At 40.1% G+C, this 22682-nt stretch overlaps 1 protein-coding gene across 3 annotated transcripts in view; it reads left to right on the plus strand.

Annotated features, from left to right (window-relative positions):
- Positions 1-22682, plus strand: part of LOC109376573 (zinc finger protein 345) — a 142806-nt gene that overhangs the window by 47395 nt on the left and 72729 nt on the right. The window contains exons 1-2 of one of the 3 annotated variants that reach the window (XM_019632575.1): positions 19068-19166; positions 19745-19840. In XM_019632575.1, coding sequence (XP_019488120.1) covers positions 19151-19166; positions 19745-19840 — 112 coding nt within the window. In that variant the 5' untranslated portion in view covers positions 19068-19150. Of the gene's footprint in view, positions 1-16196; positions 16283-19067; positions 19167-19744; positions 19841-22682 lie in introns of those variants that run through there. The other 2 variants (XM_019632580.1, XM_019632579.1) reach the window with 2 other exon arrangements.

The following is a 22682-nucleotide window of genomic DNA, read 5'->3' on the forward strand; positions in this document are numbered from 1 at the left end:
GGCCCTCCCCTGCATTCTTCTGTTGAGCCCAGTCATTGAGTTTTAAAATTTGGTGATTGCATTTTTCAGTCCTAAAATTTCCATTTGGTTCTTCTTTATATTTTCTATTTATTTGCTCAGATTTGCTATTTGTTATTTCATTTTTTCCTATGTGCTCATTAAAGCATTTTTATGATGGCTGCTTTAATATCTTTGTCAGATAATTCTAATATATTTGTCATTTCAGGTTTTATGTCTATTGACTGTCTTTTTTCATTTAGTGATTTTTTTAGTATATTCAGAGAGTTGAACAACATAACCACAATATAATTTTAGACCTTTCTAAGTACCCCAAAAAGAAACTCCATACACATTACAATTATTCCCTTTTCCTGCTTTCATCCCAATCCAGCCCTGGGGGGCAACCACTAATTTTCTTTCTGTCTCTGTGAATTTGCCTGTTTTGGAAATTTCACATAAATGGAATCATGTAATTGAAATTTTTCATGATTGGCTTTGCTTACTTTGCATAATATTTTCAAGGTTCATCCACATTGTGGCACATATGAGTACTTCATTCTTTTTTATTCACAAATAACATTCCATTGTGTGGAATATCTTTTTGTCATTATCTGTGGACATTTAGGTTGTTACTAATTTTGTATTTTCCTGAGAGTCTGTATTTCAAAATGAAAATTAAAAACCAACATGATTGGACAGCATTGAAAACCTCTGGCCTAGAACTATTTACATTCAAATTGGTCAACATGAATAGAATAAAAGCAACATGTAGAACTAAGGGAATATCCCACAGCTTGAATGCTATAGAATCTAAAATCACTATCATTTACTATGTTGTATCTCACGTATTTTCTATTATTCCACATTATATCTCATATTATTTCTTGTTATGAGCTTATGTGTCATTCAAGGGCTTACGCAGGAACACTTTTGTTATTTTCTTCTTTACTTTGAGTTATTGACATAATTAAAGTCAATATGCTCGAATTCACTGGAAACCTGTTTGGTTATGTTTACATATTACTCTTGCCTGTAATCTATAATTTTTTCCCATTTTTGTATGTTTTGATATCCTAATATTTAAAGCCTATCTTTAAAATCTATATCTACATCTATATCTATATAGATATATATTTAAGCTTTTGAGTCTCTACTGGTAATTAAGATTACGTCCTCAATGCCTGGTTTGTACATGCATTCACTTAGAAAGATTTTATTATTGCTATTTGTATTAGTTACCTATTATGTAAAAAAGAAAATTGCCTCAAAATGTAGTACCTTAAAACAACACTTGCTAGGGCTGGCCAAGTGGTGCATTGGTTAAGAGCTGGCTTGGGATGCCAGAGGGCCCTGATTTGGATCCCACATATGAGGGCCAGTGACACTGCCCTCTATAGCTAAGATGCTGAACAACAGCTCAACCTGGAGCTGGGCGGCTGTGAGTTGCCGGCGACGGGGTAGGCTGCAGCCCCTGTGGCAGTGGGTTGCCATGGGCTACCGTGTGTAACCAGCAGCCAGCGTGAGCGGCCAGCAGCCGCAGTGAGCAGCCGTCCAGAAGCCGGCGACTGATCTCCCTCGCCCGGGAAGAGCGCAATGATGGTGCCAACTTGGGCCAGTGAAGCAACGTCCTCCACAACTAGACTGAAGAACAAAAGGACAGCAACTTGTCTGTTCCCCTTCCTCCAATTCCCCAGCGCTGTTCCCATCCCCCCAATTCCCCAAACACTATGTCACAGTTTCTGTGGGTCAAGAATGCAGGCATGATTTAGCTAGGGAACTCTGACTCAAGTCTCTCACAAGGATGCAATCAAGGTTTTGGCCAAGGCTGCAGTCATATCGAGGCTTAACTGGAGAAAGATCCACTTCTGAGCTCACTCATATGACTGTTGACAGGCTTCAGTCTTTGCTGGCTATTGGCTGGAAACATCAGTTCCTTGCCACATAGGCCTCCCAAAGGGTCTACTCATAACACAGCAGCTATCTTACCCAGAGCAAGAGCTGAGAGGTAGACAGGGAGGAATGCAGAAGTCACAGTCCTTCTGCAACTTGATCTCAGAAGTGACACCCAATCGCTTTTGCTGTATTGTATAATTGAGTGTCAGTACTCAGGTCCAGCCCACACTCAAAGGGAAAGGGTTATACAGGGTGTAAATACTAAGAGTTGGGGATAATTAGGAAATATTTGAAAGATGACCTATCACTATTATTGATTTACTTTCTAATAAGTTAATATTCTTAAATTTATATGCACACACACATTAAGTAGAGAGTCCATTGATTATTTTTGTAGGAGGATGTTAGTTGTTAATCATTTATCATCCATAAACCAACATCCTTTTTGGTCTTCCCATTTATGATCATATTTTCCCCATCTATATAATTTAATACTTCTAAACATATTTGATCTCTAAGTAGCCAAAATTGTACCTCATTCTAGTTACTGACTCACTTGCCAAAATATGTGTATCGACTATGTTATCAGCAAGTTTTCCAGTCAACAATAGACTATTAGTAGTTAAGTTTTGGGGGAGTCAAAAGTTATACATGGATTTGCAACTGTGTGGGATCAGCACCTCCAACCCCTATGTTGTTCAAGGGTCAACTATAGTTGATTAATGGCAAGAGATGCAGTATAAGGACCAGGTATATAAAAATATTAGCTTCTCTAATAAAGTTTCTCTCCTTTTCTTCCATTCTGTTTAACAACTGGATGTTACCTCTAATATACTGTCTTCAGATTCACATTTTCCCTATAAGTAGAAGATATAAAACTGGGTCTTCCAATTGATGATCAAAAAAATCATGAATGACAAGAGATATTAATATTTAGGGCATCTGACTGCTCAATAGTAATACAAAAAATGGAATTAAATTTAGAGGAGATATGTCCTATTAATATAAGTACTGTGCATAAATGAAGATTATTTACAGATGTGGTCTTTTATAATGGTGAGTGGAGCGTAAGACAAACTATGTTTTACCTTTGGCAGTTCATTATATTATTGTTTCCAAATATTCATGGTCTTTCCCAATGGGAAAATTATATCTCCTCCCATTCTTGATGTCACTTAGCCATGACTTGCAATGTTCCTCCCTATGGGTGGATTATATTTTCCTAATTTCAATGGATTATGACCCCATTGACGTCAAGCTTGACCATTATATTTACTTTAGCCAGTGAAATAGGAACAGAATTGTTATGTACCACTTCCAAGTATTAGTTTTGTGGCCCGTTATAGAGGATTACCTTTTTCTTTTTCTAAAATATTGTTCCATTAGCTCAGATAGAGTTTGCTCCTTCAGCAGGGTACCAAAATGAAGATGGAGATGGAAGAGATTTAAGCCAAGCAATGTTAGAAAAACAGCATGAGCAAGAAATAAATATATGTTGTTATATCACTACGATTTAAGGTTCCTTCTTAACATGGCATAACTTAGCCTAAATTGATGAATTTCTTTCTCTCAATTATGCAAGTACTGACAAACTGATCCACACTGTTTCTGAGTGGTACATGTTATTTGTGTATGTATATGATGCTTTAACCAACTATTCATAAATACCATATTTCTTTCATTAAAACTGACTTCCTGTTTGTGCTTTACTTTTATGTCATTTATGCAATGCAAATGATATTTGTGGAAATTAAATGCCCCTTAGTGAGTCTCATGAGTCAAAGTTCTGATTGCAAGAAAGTGAAACAGACACCACATAGTTTTTTTTTGTTTGGTTTTTTTTTTTAAAGATTTTATTGGGGAATTGGGGGAGAGGAACAGTGTTGGGGAACCAGGAAAGGGGAACAGACAAGTTGCTGTCTTTTTGTTCTTCAGTCTAGTTGTAGAGGACGTCACTTTGCTGGCCCATGTTGGTATTATTGCGCTCTTCCCGTCTGAGGCAGTCACTCGCTGGCCATTGGACAGCCGCTCATGGTGGCTCATGGCAGCTCACGAAAGATCATGCCCACTGCCAGCCAGTCCCACTGCAGCCTACACTGTCACTGGCGATTCACGTCAGCCCAGCTCCAGGTCGAGTTGTTCACCATCTTAGCTGTAGAGGGCGCAGCATCACTGGCCCTCATGTGGGATCCGAACTGGGGCCCTGCAGCTCAGAGCTGGCGTCCCAAGCCAAATCTTAACCAATGCGCCACTCAGCTGGACCCAGACACCAGAGAGTTTAATACAAAAATGAAATTAATGGAATACTCATTATTTAAAAACACAGTTCTCAGAAAACACAAGATTAAAGTCAGCTCCAGAAATATGGAAGCAGGTAAATAAAGTGGCATTTTTCCATCCACCATTTTCAACTCTTATTTAAGTATATTTTTAAAATACTCAAATAATTACATGTGTTTACACTGAAAAAATAATTAAATATATTTAGTACAGTAGTCCCCCCTTATCTGTGGGGGATACATTAAAGACCCCCAGTGGATACCTGAAACTCTAAATAGTACAAACCCTATATATACTATGTTTTTTTTCTATATATACATAACTATGATAAAGTTTAATTTATAAATTAGGCACAATAAGAGTTTAACAAAAATAACAATAAAATAGAACAATTATAACAATATGCTGTAATGAAAGTTATGTGAATGTGGTCTCTCTCAAAATATCTTATTATTCTGTACACACCTTTTCACTTAAAGGAAGCACTTTACAGCTTTTCTTTGGCATATCCAAATTGCCAGCGTCACTACTTTTGCACTTTGGGTCCATGATTAAGTAAAATAAGGATGACTTGAACACAAGCACTGGGAAGGAAACATAAGATTATATAAAAAGGAAGAGAAAACAATTGGTATTAGACTTGATAACATGAGCTACCAGAAAACTTTGAAATGATGTTTCCAAATTCTGATGACAGAGCAAAGTGTGAGAGTAAATGATTTGGGTTCCTGGACCCAATTCCAGCGTGTGTGTGTGTGTGTTTCCCCACATTTCCAACAAGCAGTACTCCAATACCAGCAGGGCGTCCTACAACTTAATTCAATTCTAACATTATCTGCCCAGAGATAGTGTCAGATCCCACAAGTTAAGGGCTCAGTCCTACAAACTGGCCCCACATCTCTTCAGATGCCAATCATAAGTTCAGGTTATCACCTGTACTTCTGACTAATTGGCTATAAGAGGTTCCCATGACCCTCTCCTTGGGTTCAATTAATTTGCTAGAGTGGCTCACTTAAGAAAAACATTTACTTACCAGTTTTATTATAAAAAGAACTCAAGAACAGCCAAATGCATAGAGCGAGGTATAGGAAAAATGCACAGAGCTTCTATGCCCTCTTAGAATGTGCCATTTCCCCCAAAACTCCATGTTTTCACCAATTTGGACGATCTCCAAATGCCAACCTTTTGGGTTTTTATGGAGGCTTCATTCCATAGGCACAATTGATTAAATAATTGTTCATAAGCAATTGATTAAACCTCCAGCCCTTCTCTCCCACTTCCTGGAGTGGGGAGAGTGGTTGGACTGAAGGTTCCAACTCCCTAATCACATAGTTGGCTCCACTAGAAACCAATACCCATCCTTAGGTGCAGACCAAAGTCCACCTAATTTACATAACAAAAGACATCTTTGTCATTTCCATCATTTAGGAAATTCCAAGTGTTTTAGGAGCTCTATGCCAGAAACAGGGATTAAAAACCAAATATATTTCAGGGCTGGCTGAGTGGCACGTTGGTTAAGAGTTGGCTTGGGACACCAGCTCTGAGCAGCAGGGCCCTGGTTCAGATCCCACATGAGGGCCAGTGACGCTGCGCCCTCTACAGCTAAGATGGTGAACAACAGCTCGACCTGGAGCTGGGCTGACGTGAGTTGCCAGCGAAGGTGTAGGCTGCAGCCACTGCTGCAGTGGGCTGCCATAAGCTACCGTGAGTGGTTGGCAGCCAGTGTGAGTGGCCAGCAGCTGGTGTGAGCGGCCGTTCAATGGCCAGCGAGCGACTGCCTCACCCAGGAAGAGCGCAATGATCACAATAGCAACATGGGCCAGTGAAGCGACATCCTCCACAACTAGACTGAAGAACAAAAAGGACAGCAACTTGTCTGTTCCCCTTCCCTGATTCCCCTACGTGGTTCCCCTCCCCCAACTCCCCAGTAAAATCTTAAAAAAAAAACCAACCAAATATATTATTATAAGTCACAATATCATAGTAGAATAAAGATCTTTTCAAATATGACAAAAACTCAAAAAGTTTATTTCTAACATAAATCTTAAGGAAGCTGTTGGAGAAAGAACTTTACTGAAAATGAAAATTAGCAAAAATTAACTTAATTCCAGGAAACTGGAATTCAATTCAAGAAAACAATGAAAGTAAGTTTCAGGATAATTGTAGAGTCCAACTGAAGCCACAGAATGGAGGACTGAGAGATTTTAATTGGATGTTTGAAAAATTTTTTTAAATCATCTACATATGGACATTTAATATCTGTTGGAATATCTCTAAAAACTAGTAACAAGTACAAAGAAAATCAATTAAATCCTTAATAAACAAAAACATCTAAGAAATATACTTGGATTGAGTCAAACTAATTTACATAATTAGTATATAAATGACACAGATTGGTTTGAACCAATAATTGAGATATAACTATATTTAGAGATGCTCAAGGAGAAAAAAGGTGAATTTATTTTTGCTTTATACAAAGTATTAATACACAGAACATTTTTATTACTAACAATAACTCTCCAGAAAATCCACTAAAAGAACAGTTTATTCAGGAAAAGAAAAGAAACAAAAACCACCACAGCAGTGCAGTAACACACACCTCCAACCGGGGCACCAGCCGATTGTCCACGTGAAGAATAGCCCCGGTTCCAAGATGGCTATTCTATTTATTAGCATCCCTCCCCTGGAAGTTACCACAAAGTTTAACAGGAAGTCACAACTAGAGAGTTAACAAGGGGCCCAGCTCCACCCATAGTCCTCCCAGCTCTACCCATAGTCCTCCCAGCTCTATGGTTAAGCATCTTAAGATGCCAGTTCACTTTTATCACTAAAGATATTTTTACTAAAATGAGACTGATTAAGTAAAAGTTACTTAAAAAAACCTTTTATTATCTAAGAGGGATCGAAGACATTGAACTCATCCAATATTTCATTTAGAAGCAGAGCTAAAAACCTCATCCATAGAGGAATACTGCAAGTGCAGTTATGGGAGAAAATAAAGTGCCCCCCTCTGTTTTGTTTTATAAAGCCTATTAATTTCAACTTTCTGATTACATATTCCTATAATCCTATCACTCATTAATAATGATAATCTTACCACCTTTCCAATGTTTATTGTGCCTGTAATTATATATTTTACTCACCTAACTGCCATAGCACCACATTCCTGAGGGCACACATAATAGTAAGATGTGGGTCGCCAAATTCCCAGCCCACAAACACAGTACCTCCAGAAAGTGTCCATGTAAGAAACATCTAAACCTAGAGAGAATTTTAATGAGTATTTAAGCCAAATTGATGACAATGGCCAGGAGGCAAAATCTCAATGGATTGAGAAAAAGTTCCCAAGAATGGCAGGATTGCAGTTTATTTTATATATTAGAATAAAAGGAGACGTAAGGAGGGTTACATGAAATCCACTGGCGGTGGGTTAAGGGAGCGGGAGAAAGCAAAGCAGGGAAATCACTGGGATTGGATAAAAAGGAAAACAAAGAGACACTTCTTTTACACTGGTGGGTACAGGATAGTTAATAATTAACATTTACTGCACATAGAGATGTTATGTGGTGAACAATGAGGGGGTTCTATGGTCTCAAGCTCTGGTGCCCTGAGAGTGTGTCCTGAGGGGTCTGGAAAAGATTATTCTGATATTTTAAAGGGATGTTAGATGCTAAAAGACAATAGACAGGTTCTCTTAAGGCAAAGACTGACCTTTGTAAAGGAAGCTACTACCTGCCATGACCCACCTTTAGTTAGGAATTTTTATGTTCAGACCATCTTATGTGGTTACTTTTTTTTTTTTTAAGATTTTTATTGGGGAATTGGGGGGATGGGAACAGTGCTGGGGAATTGGGGGAAGGGGAACAGACAAGTTGCTGTCGTTTTTGTTCTTCAATCTAGTTGTAGAGGATGTTGCTTCACTGGCCCAAGTTGGCACCATCATTGCGCTCTTCTCTGGCAAGGCAGATCAGTCACCGGCTTCTGGACGGCCGCTCACTGCGGCTGCTGGCCGCTCACGCTGGCTGCTGGCTACACACGGTAGCCCATGGCAATCCACTGCCACAGGGACTGCAGTCCACACCGTCGCCGGCGACTCATGGCAGCCCAGCTCCAGGTTGAGCTGTTGTTCAGCATCTTAGCTGTGGAGGGCAGTGTCACTGGCCCTCATATGTGGGATCCAAACCGGGGCCCTCTGGCGTCCCAAGCGAGTTCTTAACCATCGCGCCACTCGGCCGGCCCTTATGTGGTTACTTTTGGTCTCTGAGTTTATAAGTCCAGTCATGCAGGCCTCCTCTGAGCTTGTCAGGTTTAGTACGTGGCTTTTTCATCCACAAAAGCAAGAACCAGAACTGCCAGCATATCAAAACCATCCCAGAAATAACACAATGGGGCTATAGAGGAGGAAAAATTTTACCTCTACCCATCTTAGGTTCTCAGCTGGGGCTACTTAGCAACAAGACAGATTAACAGAAGAAAAACAATTTATTAACGCTATGCACACATCATATGGGAGAAACCTTAACAAGAGTAACTCAAAGTGGTGCCTTTGAACTCCAGTTTATAGAGCATCTTTTTAAATTAATTAATTTTTATATAGCATCTTTGACAACAACAAATAAAAACACACGACAAATTTGTAGAGAAAATGTTGTGTCTGCTCACTCGCGGGCCATGAAAGAATTCACGAATCAGGTAGAAATACAGAAGGAAGATTTATTAAGAGAAGGGTCGGCTGAGCAGAGTCTGAAGAAACTACTGCAAACTACTGCCTCGGGTCTTTGGTCTCAAGTTTTATATTTTGTAATCAGGATGTAAATTTCTTTGGCCTGTAGTGGAATTTTCTAGTGAGTTTGGCTTTTTCCATTGGGGTGGGGGAAAGTGCAGTTAAGCTGGTTATCACAACCTTTGTATAAGTTACCCTGCTTATACATAAGACCTAACCGAAAAATAAGCTGTAGCATGATTTTAGCTGTCAAAATATGGCACGTTGGCATACTAAATATTTTAAGCTGAAGGAGTTTGTGGGAAAGGCACCCTTCTCCTTGAAACAGGTCATAAAACCCTCATGTGAAGGGTGCGTGCCCTCCATATCCTACGGTTTATTCTCCGGATAGGTGTTATTTTCAGGGAAACATGGTATATAGATTTAAGTTGGAGCCAGGAGTGGATCCCATACAGATGCAAAACCTCTTCCAAGTCACAGGGCCAGCACTGGGCTGAAGTAAATAGAAACGCTGAAACTGGTATGCATAGTAAATATATAGGCAGCAGAATCATTAAGAGGCAAAAAAAGAAAAGAAAGTTTTCAAAATGTCCCAAACTACATATTACACTTGTTAAATTATACCAGTGATCGAAATTTCAAAATAGATTTAGTGCCACCTTTACAATCCCCCGCCTTAACAGAAATGACAGCTCAAAATAACTTTTATGTTAAAGAGGCATATTTTGTGACATACTCTGGTTTTCTTTAGGGCCCAGTCATCTTCACAGATACACACAATCTCTGGCACTTAACAAAGGAAGCCACAAACTGCACAGACCCCAGTGAACCCCAACCGTCAGAGTCAGGGCATAATCCTAAGCAACCTTCTCTTGTTGCACCACCCAGCATCTAAGGAAAGGCACACACGCAGGAAACAGCTCCAAACACGAAAACACAACCCCGTCCGCAATCACACACTCAGGCACACAGTGCACCACATCAGTCCCTCAGCAAAGGCCACATGGAACATGCGAGCAGCACTGGGTCTCACAGTCAGGTGCACCGTTACAAGCCTAAGATCTGGACACCTGGCTCCAACCTCTTCATAGCGGTTCCCCTTTCCTCCCATCTCTCATCTCAGCGGGTGAAATCCAAGTGCCTCCTAGGCGCCTTAAAGATCCCAGGGGTCGGCCCCCACCGCGCGCCTGCGCACTCTGGGCAGAAAAGGCCCCTCCCAGGAGCCTCAGTGCTTGGCTTTTGGGGGCGGGAGTGGGGCGGTCCCCGGCCTTTGCGGGGAGTGCTGCTAAGAACCGAGTGAGAAAAACAGGAATATACACCTTTTCTTATTTTTGGACTACAGTTCCAACAGGGGAGCACACCCAGATTATCCTCGATAGCACCGTTCACTCACGGGGTTACTTTGCAGGCCTATGTAAAAGGAACTGGGCACCTCGGCCCTTCCGGAACCCCGTTTCTCCGCTGGGCCTGCCTGGATCCGGCCACATTCGCTCCTCCGATCCCTATCAGAGGAACTGAGTGAGGGGCGGCGGGCACTAGCTCCCCGCCTCCTGCGCGCTTGCGCACTCGGGACCGAGACAGGCACTCTCCGAATCCCGCGCCGCAGGCTTGAGGGCTGGGCGATCCCGGGAGCCCCGCGCCTCCTGAGTACGGTAAGCCTGGCTCGGTTGTGGCCCCGGCTTTTATGAAGGAAACCAGCGTGGAACGGACCAGGCTCTGCCGGCAGGACCGGTGGTCGGTCCTGGAGCCTCAGGCCACTTCAGGCCTTTCCTCCGGAATGAGGGTTTGCTTCAGCCTTGAGACCGGGAAGGCGCGGGTAAAGCTCGTGTGGCGGCAACTGGGCGCTGGGCCGGGTTTGTGGGTGCAGCCTGTTCTGCGATGCGAGACCCTGAGACCCTGCGCACCTCCGTAAACGCCCCAGTTATCTAGGCCCGGCTGTAAGAAAAGGCACAAAAGGGGAGGTGGAGCCCCATAATGAAGTTCCCTGGCAAAACTGGAACTAGCTTGGTGTTGGATCTCTGGGCCCTAGGAGGATTCAAGGGACAGAAGGAGATGCGGTGGGCCGACACCCCACCCCCATCCCAAAGGGGAGCTGGGCAATTGCGGTGTCCGAACTACGGCGTACTCAGAGCTGCGAGCTCGGACACGGGTGACCGCGGACCTTCTCCCTTCTTCCTCTCCTTTCGATGTGTGCATGCAGGTGGGAGGTTGCGAGGGTCGAGGGGGCATGGAAGGTGGGTTTTGACCCAGTCAAAATCCTAGGGCGTAATGAACTTTGTTTGCCTCCCTAGTCCTGCCGGTCTCCAGGGTAGGCCTTTGAAGTGAAACGAATTGCTGCTGCGTCTCTAAAAGCCAGGTTCTGTGTGAATTTATGCTGCTTCTTTGTTTCTGTGAAATGCATTTGATTTTCAGGACGGGGCTTTTTGACTTCCTTTCGTTGAAATGCCCAGCTTAAGAATATTCTACTCTTTGATTTGGGCCTTAGGATTTCCCTGCTTAGTCCGTGGCAGGGACCTAATTCTTAGATTTCTTTTACTAGTGTCCACTTAATGCCTTTTTACAGGTAGTTAACCATGTGCTATATATTCAGTTGCTCTGAGCACTGTTTTTCCTAAGGAGTTTGCTTTATTATGTCGATGTAAGTCCATACCTTTAGAATTGTATTAGAGTTTAGTTGAGCCAAACTGAGGATGACGTATGCTAGGGAGTGAGTTCTCAGATGCTCCAGAGAATAGCAGTTTTGCAGTTTCTTTTATGCATCCGATATTAAGGAGGGAATTTACAAGATTAAGAGGAGGTGGGAGAAAGCAAGGTGAGGATTGAATTACAGGATAGTTCACAAGATTAAATGCCCTCTTGCTAATAATCTTGCACAGAAACAATGGACAGGGCTTGCTAATGGCAAAGGTAAACCTTTTACTAAAAAGTTATATGCCGGGGGTGCGACCGTTCACCTTGACCTGCCCAGTTAGGAATTTATGATAAGAATACCCTGTGAGGTTACTTACAGTGGAACCTCTTTTTCCCCCCACAGCTTATTTTCGACAAATTAAAAATTGTATATATTGGGGTGTAAAACATGATTTATATATGTATACATTGTGAAATGCAATGATACTGCAGTCAGACTAATTAACATGTTCATCACTTCCCATTGTTACCATTTCTTTTTTGATGTGAGAATACTTAAGATCTACTCTCAGCAAATTTCAAATATATAATACATTATTATCAAAAGCAAATGCTGTATATTAGGTCTTCAGGACTTACTCATCTGAGAACTAAAAGTTTGTAGCATGAGTTTGTTTTGGATATGCCTTTGGATAGACAGAAAGGTGTATATTAGTAGTGGCTAAAAATTTTGAACCTAGATTAAGAGGGTTTGAATCCTTTTTTTTTTCCTTTTTTTTTAAGGTTTCTTTTTAAATTTTTTTTTAATTGGGAAATTGGGGAAGAGAACAGTGTTGGGGAATTGGGGAAAAGGAACATTGTGTTTTTTCAGGACCCATTAGAGCCAAGTCAAGTTGTTGTCCTTGAATCATAGTTGTGGAGGGCACAAGCTCAGCTCCAAGTCCAGTCGCCGCTTTCAATCTAGTTGCAGGGAGTCGGGGGGTGCGCAGGTGCGCAGCCCACCATCCCATGCAGAACCGGCAACCTAGTTTTTAAGAGCTTGTGCTCTCACCAGCTGAGCCATCCTGCCACCTGTTGGCAGCTCAGCAGCAGCTCAGCTTGGGCGCAGCTCACTGGGCCATGTGGGAATTGAACCAATGGCCTTGTTGCTCAGAGCTCACACTCTAACTAACTAAGCCACCTGGCCGGCCCCAAAAGGGTTTGAATCCTGACTGCCACTTAAATCTGAATGAGTGTGAACAATCTTTCTGTGTTGCAGTTTCATCTGTAAAATCAGAATTATAATGCAGTCATGGGCCATTAGGTGATTTTGTTATATGAATATCTCAGAGTGCACTTGCACAAATCTGTATGGTGTAGCCTGACTACACACCTCGGCTGTATGATTCAGCCTATTGCCCTGTAAAGTAGGCGAAATGATTTTCCCTCTACCCTTCTGGGTTCTTGGCTGAGACATCCCTGTAACAAAAGACAGATTAACAGGAGAAAAACAAACAAAAGTTTAATAACATGTATACATCCTGTATACATTGGACAGACCCAAGAAAACTGAGTAACTTGCCAAAATGGTTAAAGCCACAACCTTAAATACCATCTTCAGCAAAAGACAAAAGATGTTGGGGGGAGTCAGTTATGGGAGGTTGCCTGGAAAACATAGTAATCAGAGGTGGTTCTGCAGATTTAAGTCTTTGTTTTCTGCATTGATAAGAGTTTCTAGAGATAACATCCTTAACAAATGGAGATTTCCTTTACAAATGTAAATATCTTTTACAAAGGGTAAACTTCTACTTGGTTTTTAGAGCTTCTTCCATGTTTGCTGTTTCTTAAAATTAACCAGCCTTAAATAATCCTTATGCCAGATAGACATATTTTGGGGTGACAAGTTCTGTTCTACAGCTCTTAGGTTACAAACCTGTACAGCATGTTACTGTACTAAATACTATAGGCAATTATAACACAATGGTAGGTACTTTTGTAATGCGCTGCATATGACATAATAGCTATGATGTCACTAGGTGATAGAAATTTTTCGGCTCCATTATAATCTATCAGACCTCCATTGTATATACATACAGTCCTTCATTGACTGAAATGTCAATTATGTTTATAAACAGTCATAAAAAAAGGTGTAATGTAATATTGAGAACTATTTATTTATTTATTTATTTATTTATTTTTAAAGATTTTATTGGGGAATCGGGGGAGGGGAACAGACAAGTTGCTGTCCTTTTTGTTCTTCAGTCTAGTTGTGGAGAATGGAGAATGCCACTTCACTGGCCCATGTTGGTATTATCATTGTGCTCTTCCCGGCTGAGGCAGTTGCTTGCTGGCCATTGGACAGCCGCTCATGGTGGATCATGGCAGCCCACGGAAGCTCACGCCAGCTGCCAGTCACTCACGGTAGCTCTCGGCAGCTCACTGCTGCCCCTCTGCAGCCTACACTTTTGCGGGCGACTCATGGCAGCCCAGCTCCAGGTCAAGCTGTTGTTCACCATCTTAGCTGTAGAGGGTGCAGCGACACTGGCCCGCATGTGGGATCCGAACCAGGGCCCTGCTGCTCAAAACTGGCGTCCCAAGCCAACTCTTAACCAACGCGCCACTCATCTGGCCCTGTAATGATATTCTTACAGAGCTATTTTTAATATCCCAAGTATAACTGATAGAAATTTTAAAATTTTTGATTAAACAATTAAGAGGCTCCAAAGAACAAAACAGAGATCACCTGGGATATCATCAAGTAGTGGTAAAACAATAAAGTTTTATTCCAAGTCCATTCACAGACTATTTTATGCATGTGCATTTACATAGATATATAGTTTTCCTGCCAAAAATAGAATTACACTACAGTACTATTTTATAGCCTGTATTCTGCCCCTAGTAATATGTAGTGACCGTCTTTTCTATGACATCAAATAAGAATTTTACCTTCATTTTTGTGGGTGTTTAGTTTTCCATTGTGTGAATACGCAATAATTTATTTAACCTTGTTGAAGGATATTTGAGTTCTTTTTGGCTTTTTTGGTCCCATTAAAAATACTTCTACACATCATTTCATTCTTTCTAAATTATACCATGAGTGTCCATTTCCCTACAACCTTAAGAATATGAGGTATCATCAATTTTCAAATCTGTGAAACCAGTTCCTTTAATATGCATCTCCTTAGTTACTAGTGAATCTCATCCAATAAGTTATTTTTACTTTGTAAAGAGTTATCCATGCTCGGATTTAACAAATTCACTTTTCCCCAGCCTGGGTACCAAGAGAGATGGGTTGGTAAATGAGATTGTGCAGGTAATTTTGATGATTCTAAACAGCAAAATGGTGAATGGTAAGCTCTGAGGATTGTGGGAATGGTAGTTCAGCCTGGGGGACAGGATCCCAGTGTGCAAGTATAGTTTTTCCATGATGAAGACTGCTAGGCATGGTTTATGCAAGTGGTTCTCAAATTGTGACATCTGGACCAATAGCATCAGTATCACTTATGAATATTTTAGAAATGCAAATTCTTCTTTTTTTTTTTATTGGGGAATTGGGGGTATGGGAACAGCACTGGGGAATTGGGGAAGGGGAACACACAAATTGCTGTCTTTTTTGTTCTTCAGTCTAGTTGTGGAGGACGTTGCTTCACTGGCCCAAGTTGGCACCATCATTGCACTCTTCCCGGGTGAGGCAGATCAGTCGCCGGCTTCTAGACGGCCACTCACTGCAGCTGCTGGCCGCTGGCTACATACGGTAGCCCATGGCAACCCACTACAGTAGGGGCTGCAGCCTACGCTGTCGCCGGCGACTCACAGCAGCCCAGCTCCAGGTTGAGCTGTCGTTAAGCATCTTAGCTGTGGAGGGCAGTGTCACTGGCCCTCATATGTGGGATCCGAACCTGGGCCCTCTGGCATCCCAAGCCAGTTCTTAACCATTGCGCCACTCGGCCGGCCCCAGAAATGCAAATTCTTAAGCCTAACCCCAAACCTACCAAATGCCAAACTCTAGGAGTAAGGCCCTGCAAACTGTGTTTTAATAAGCCCGCCAGGTGATTCTAATGAATGCAAAGGTTGATTAGCAAACTTTGTTGCCAGTTATGATCACCTGGGGGAGATTTTATAAAATCATAGGTTTTAAGAAGCCTGATTCCCAGGTCACACTATACTAATTAAATCAGAATGTTTGGGGTATGGGGACCAGGCATCTTTGTATTTTAAAGATCTGCAGATGGAATTTTTGCCTATACTATTTTCCATCTTCTGGTTTTAGAGAGGCCAGCCAGATTCTTGAGTCTCAAAAGGGAGTTTTGGTTTAGATGGTGTAGCCACTTCTCAGGTTAGGGAGGTGGGAATGGAAGGAGATGGATATGCTCAGGACAGGTCTGAACTGCCCTTTCTTAGGTCCAGATCTGCTTCCCTATAGTGGGGGACCAACTAGATGCCCTCCTGCTAAAGTGTCTGGACATGTGTTTCTATGCAGAAAGTTTCTACTCTTCGTTAGTCCTTGTGCATTTGATTTCCCTTGGTTTTGAGGAGGACATATGTTTGTCTAAACTACCTTTCACTGTCATAACTTGTCTGTGTGTTGGGGGATAAAGGGGTGTTGCATGTAGGAATGGAGAAGCAGTGTGGGTCTTGAAAATGTGGAGCTCTGAGACAGTTCTGTTAAGGTTTCACATTCTTCCTTCAGGTCTGGCTTCTGTGGACTCAGCTTCTCCAGTGAATGACCCTTGTGAAAAACTGACCGGTTCTTGCAACTTTAAAATCATGGCTCATGTAAGTTGGTGTTTCTCTTTGAAATGCTTATAATTGTTTTCAGGTTATGGGAACATTCTCATTAGTTATCCTGAAGCTTCCTAATAGAGCATCATCCAGCAGCTTCTCCCCTGTCTCTCTCATTCTAATGAGGGATGGAGCCCAGCAGCCCAGGCCCATCCTGTGTGCCCCTCTTTTCCATCCAATATCCATGTGTGAAGTGACCAAATTCTTCAGCATCTCCTGTATGTTCAGTCTTTCTTTTTAAGATTTTATTGGGGAATTGGAGGAGGGAACAGCATTGGGGAATCGAGGAAGGGGAACAGGCAAGTTGCTGTCCTTTGGTTCTTCAGTCTAGTTGTGGAGGACATCGCTTCACTGGCCCATGTTGATATTGTGATCATTGCGGTCTTCCCGGCTGAGGCAGATCAGTCGCCAGCCATTGGATGGCGGCTCACAGCAGCTCACACCAGCTGCTGACCCTTCACGCTGGCTGCTGGCCACTCACGGTAGCTCACGGCAGCCCACTGCAGACCCACTGCAGCCTACACCGTCACCGGTGACTCACGGCAGCCCAGCTCCAGGTTGAGCTGTTGTTCACCATCTTAGCTGTAGAGGGCGCAGCGTCACTGGCCCATGTGGGATCCCAACCGGCAGCCCTGCTGCTCAGAGCTTGCGCTCCCAAGCCAAGTTTTAACCAGCAAGCCACTTGGCCAGCCCTATATTCAGTCATTGTCTAGAACAGAGGTAAAGCAGAAATGAAGTTCTGAGAGGGAGATATTTGATCTGAGATGCTCAGGACTAGAGAACACTTTAGAGCAGCACTGTGCAAAAGAATTATAACGTGAGCCACATATATAATTTAAAATTTTCCAGTAGTCACATAAAAGTAATATAGAATTAGTGCCTTCTTCGTGCAGTAGGCAGCATGTCAGTCTCATAAAAAGTATAGAGTAATATGCAAGACATACGATCTTAAACTTTTTAGTAACATTTAAGAAAGTAAAAAGAAATGTGCAATTCATTTTAATCTTTTATTTAACCCAATATAGCTAAAATATTAATCATTTCAAAGTGTAATCAAGATAAAAATTATTGAGATATTTTACGTTCTTTTTCTTTCAGAAGTCATCAGTATCTGGTGTGTATTTTATATTTAACAGCACATCTAAATATGGACTAGCCACAATTCAACTGCTCAGTAACCACATGTGTCTAAGCTAGCATATTGGACATTGCAGCTTTAGAGATTTTGTGTAATCTAATTTCTCAACATAATTTAATATATTTAAAAGTATAGAAATATCTAAATATAATCATTAAGTCTAAGATATTTATAAAATGGACTATTACGTAGTAAAGCAAAAACATTCAATAAAGGATTTATTACAATGAAAAATGCTAATGAGAGGGCCAGCTGAGTGGCTCAGTTGATTAAGAGCTCGCTCAAGAGTGCAAGCTCTGAGCAACAGCAGTTTGATGCCCGGTCCGAGCTCAGCTACCGCTGAGCTGCCAACAGGTGGCAGGATGGCTCAGCTAAAAAAAAAAAAATGCTAATGATAGAACATAATGATGAAGTTAGGGANTATCATATCTGTCTTAATGAGGCCTTGAATTGACTTTTTCCCAAAAAGTTTTACAAAATTGCCATAGTTTTGTATTGCTTTCTTGTGTGGGGAGATAGAGACAGACAGACAAATGGGGGCACAGAGAGAAGGAGGGAGGGAGGAAGACAGGTACAGGTTTCCTAAGCCATTCATTTACCTGTCTCTGCTCACATTTCATCCACATTATTTATTGTTGCCTTTTAGTGTCATTTTAGTATAGCCTTTTAAAATAAACTTATTGAAATGTAAATACAAAAGTACAGAAATCATACGTATACAGCTTACTGAATTTTCCCAAAGTGATCACACTCATATAATTAGATTCAGATTCAGAAATAGAGCTTTACTGGTATATCAGAAGCTCCCTCTCTCCTTCCAGTCATTCCTTCCCACCAAAGGTAACCACTGTACTGACTTTTAACAACACCATAGATTAGTCTTACGGTTTTTGGGCTTTATGAAAAATGGAATCATATTCTTTTATATATACAGTATATATGTACAGTATATATGTCTGGTTTTGTTTACTCACCATTATGTTTGTAAGATTGATTCGTGTTGTGTGTACTTGTAGATTATTCATTCTCATTGCTGGACAGTATTGTGTTGTATCAGTGACATAATTTACTTAGCCTTACTTAGCCATTCTTCTGTTGATGAACACTCGGATTCTTTCCAGTTTGGGCTTATTAAAAATATGCCTTTATTATGAGTTTTTAAAAGTATTGAACTCCTCTTTGCCCAAAATTTTATTAGCATGTTACTGTGGTATAAGACTGTTGCTTTGCCTGAAGCATCACTAAAATACTGTCTAGGAAGTACCCAAATGGCATTGGCTATGAGGACTTTAAGGAAATAATAATGAACAGGTTGAATATTTGTAACATAGATATGTATAGTTACATAAACTCAAATGACGTTAAATAAGTAGAACTTTTCATTACCTTAGTTGTGAAACTGGGAGAAAGTTCACTCATGACTATGTAGAGAATGAGTGGTAATGGAGATATTTGTAAGTGTAAGATATTTGGAAGGATGATCACACGTGAAGAAANGGGCAGTGTCACTGGCCCTCATATGTGGGATCCGAACCGGGGCCCTCTGGCATCCCAAGCGAGCTCTTAACCATCGCGCCACTCGGCCGGCCCTCCTTTGCCTTTTCTGTAATTGTTTCTCTTTAATGACAGCTGGATGTAAATTCTCAGGCACAGCAAGACCATTGTAAAAGAAATCTGGTTTCAAACTGCCATTGAAGGTCTATTATCTGCTACTCACCTGTGGTATGAGTAGGAAGACAGGTGTGTGGCTCTATATACCTATTGAAAAAGCTTGTGCAATGAATATGATAGATTGAATCAACTATTAAAGCTCAGGTGAACACATTCAATTTACTACAACAGACATATTATCTTTTGATTTATGAACTTTGCATTTGACATTGGATGAATAGCCTGGCAAGAAACTATTTTCCTCTTAGCAAAAAAAAAAAAAAGCTAAAATAGTATCTAATACACATACATAGTGCCTATGAAGTACTAGGGACTCACCCAAGCACTTTATGTTTATTAAATCAAACCTTACAATAATATTATGGGTAGATATTATTATTGTTCCCTTTTTACAACTGAGAAAACTGAGGCCTTAGTGATCTAGGTAACAGGGAGGATTTGAAACAAGTGCTCTCAATCATTAACTTCTCAAGAGATAGCCTGTGTGAGTTTAAAATAAGATGACGTTACTACCTCTCTGTTCTTGTTAGCCCTTGTGATCCTGAAGTAACTCTGATAATAATGTTTCTCAATCCTATTACTCTGAGGCTTGATCAAGTAAGTACTTTCTGTATTATATTCCTTTATTTTTTTTTTTTCTCATGCAGGATGTTCCATTTCTAAGCCACATGTGATTACCCTAATAGAGCAAGGGAAGGAACCCTGGATGGTTGTGAGGGATGAGAAAAAGAGATGGAGCCTAGGTGAGTAAGTGCTAATCAGGCCAAGGTAAGCCATTATGGCATGGCACAGTCCTGCTGGTTGGGAAGGAAACACCCCTTAGATGTCAATTATGAAGACCTGAAACATGGGAAGAAAACTTAGATCTCAGCATGAGCCACCAAAGAAATTTCACCTATACTTCCATTTACCACTTGTTTCTTCACTCCATATTTCCCTCCCATTTCCATGGGGGAAAGCTTTCTTCCCTAATGACAACCATTTTACCTGTATTTTGGATCTAATTTCTTTGTAGCCCATCTTTTGTATTTTGCCTTTTATGCATATATTTCTTCATTGCCCTCTTTTCATGGAGTTTACTTTGTAGTAGGAAAGTCATGTAATAAACAAATGGATTACCAAATATCACAAAGTGACTAAGTATTATGAACAAAAGTGAATAGGGTAAGAATATGGAGAATTATGATGGGAGAATGAGGTAATTTTAGATACAGTAGTCAGGGAAGAGGAACCAATTGGAAGAGACTCTAGTCAAAGGATCTATATACATAATTGCAATGTTTTACAACACATAAAATATGCATAATTCTATAAATTCTCAATGATACCAATAGCAAATTGTTCATCCCTGGGAACTACTAGAGAACTAACTTATTTGGAAAACATACATGTAAAAGAAAAGAAGCATTTATCCTGCCTTCCTTACTATAAGAACAGTTCTTACAATAAGGAATATTTTTCTTAATTAAAGTATTCAGTGAATTAATGAAGAATGATAGACTATTAGCATTTTGGAACCTATAATGAACTATTGGATCTAGGCATTGAACATCAATGCTGATAGTATCATAAAAGTAGAGACAATCAGACATATTTCTTCTAATGTAAAGACACAGTATCACCTATGAAATAACTTTGCTAACAAAATTGGTACTAAGTTTGATCAAGCTTCTAAAGCCAATTACCAACTTATGGGAAGGAGATAGAGGAACATGTTCTACTATACCTTGGGAATATAGTTAGCAACATTCAGAATATGGGGAAAGCTACACTGCCAAGAACAGTTTTTTCAACAAATAAATTGCAAGGGAAATCAAAAGGTAGCAGGAGAACCTCTGATTAAAAAAGATGTACAAGACATATCAACCAGTTGTACTCTATGGACTTTGGATCAATTATGATTTTTAAATTGTTTAAAAGTTTACATATGAGATAGTTGGAAGTATGATTTTCAATGATACTAAGAACTATTGTTCATTTTTTTTTAGGTCTGGATAATGGTATAATGATTATGGTTTTTTAAAAATCCTTTTAGAGATAAATTCTGAAATAAGCACAAAAAATATTATGTGGGATTTGCATCAGATAATGTGAGCAGAATAGGCCAGGATTGGGCTTGGATTGATGATTGTTGAGGTTGGGTCATAGGCACATGGACATTTATTATACTTTTCTGTCTATTTTTGCGTATGTTTCAAATGCTTTTGTAACAACATTTTGTTTTGTTTTAAAGTTATTGGAGGATAAAAGAAAAAGGAATTGAGAAGTGTGTCAGTGGTGAAAATAAATACAAACAACTCTGGGAGAATTTTGTCTTAAAAGCAGACATAGGATATAGGAAAACTATTTTAAGATGTGAGGAATTAGAACATGTTTATAGGCTGAAGGGAATGATTTCAAAGAGAGGAAAATTGATGGAGTAGAGAAAGGATAATTTTGTAAGCAATGACCTTGAATAGATGAAAAAGAGTAGGAGCCTATTTATGAAGGAAAATTATGCATATGGTAAGAATGTGGACATAGGTTGGTTGGATAATATGGTGAAGGAGAGAATTGTATTTTTCTTTCAGTTGCTTCTGATTCCTCAGTGAAATAAGCAGTAAGATTATCAGCAGAATGTGAGGGTTATTCAGTATTTTATTGGAATTTAGTATGGTCTATTTAGTATTTGGTCAGTATTGATTCTCAGAAGTACAATTCTGTGGCCATGGGTTTTAACATTTACAGATCTCTGGATACATTAACCCTAGTGTTAATATGACTAAAACCGCTCCTGTCATAAATATTTTGTGTCCCATATCATTTTGTATCAGGAAAAAAAAAGTGACTAAAGACATTATGCCTAAGGAAACAAATTAATTTTATGACCAGGTAATTTGCTTCTCATTTTCTTTTTGATTAAAGCTGATACTCTCAAAATGGAAATAACAGTTTTCCTTTTATATTGATCTAAGATAGGCTAGTATTTTGCTTTCACATTAGCATTGTTTACTAGAGTAAAGCTGTTGATTCAGTAGAATCCAAATTAGTATTTGGTTTATTGATTTTTAAATAGTTAAATATTTTACATGTATCTTAAAAGTAGGAACATTAAAATTTTCCACCATAGGTTATCTTTTGATGTTTAGTCCAATCTTTTGTTTCAATGTAGGTTCAGCCAACTCTTTTTTGATTAAATCACACATGTAATTTCCACTTTTAATGTATTTATAATAGAACATGAACCTAGAGATACTTGTAAAGTAGTCTGAGTGCAGAGTTATTGAGCTTTTATGTTTTCCATTAATCTTTACTATGTTCTCGGCCATGCCTACTTGATAACAATGTAATGTGCATCTGTAGCCAGTACTTTCAAAACAATCAATTTAGTTTTCATAGAAAAATGGTTCTTTTAATTGCTTGCAGTGATAAAAACTGACATAAACAAATTTGGAAACAAATATGGCTGACTTTTTAAGATGACAGCTCAGCTGTTTATTCTATAGAGTAATCGCCTAGATGAAAATTGTTAACATGGCAAGCAAGGTCTGGATCTGGCATGTCCCTTAAGTTGAGGGGGCCATATATGAGAATCTCAGTTCACTA

Source organism: Hipposideros armiger, unplaced genomic scaffold (assembly GCF_001890085.2).
Source record: "Hipposideros armiger isolate ML-2016 unplaced genomic scaffold, ASM189008v1 scaffold_1154, whole genome shotgun sequence".
Taxonomy (NCBI): Eukaryota; Metazoa; Chordata; class Mammalia; order Chiroptera; family Hipposideridae; genus Hipposideros; species Hipposideros armiger.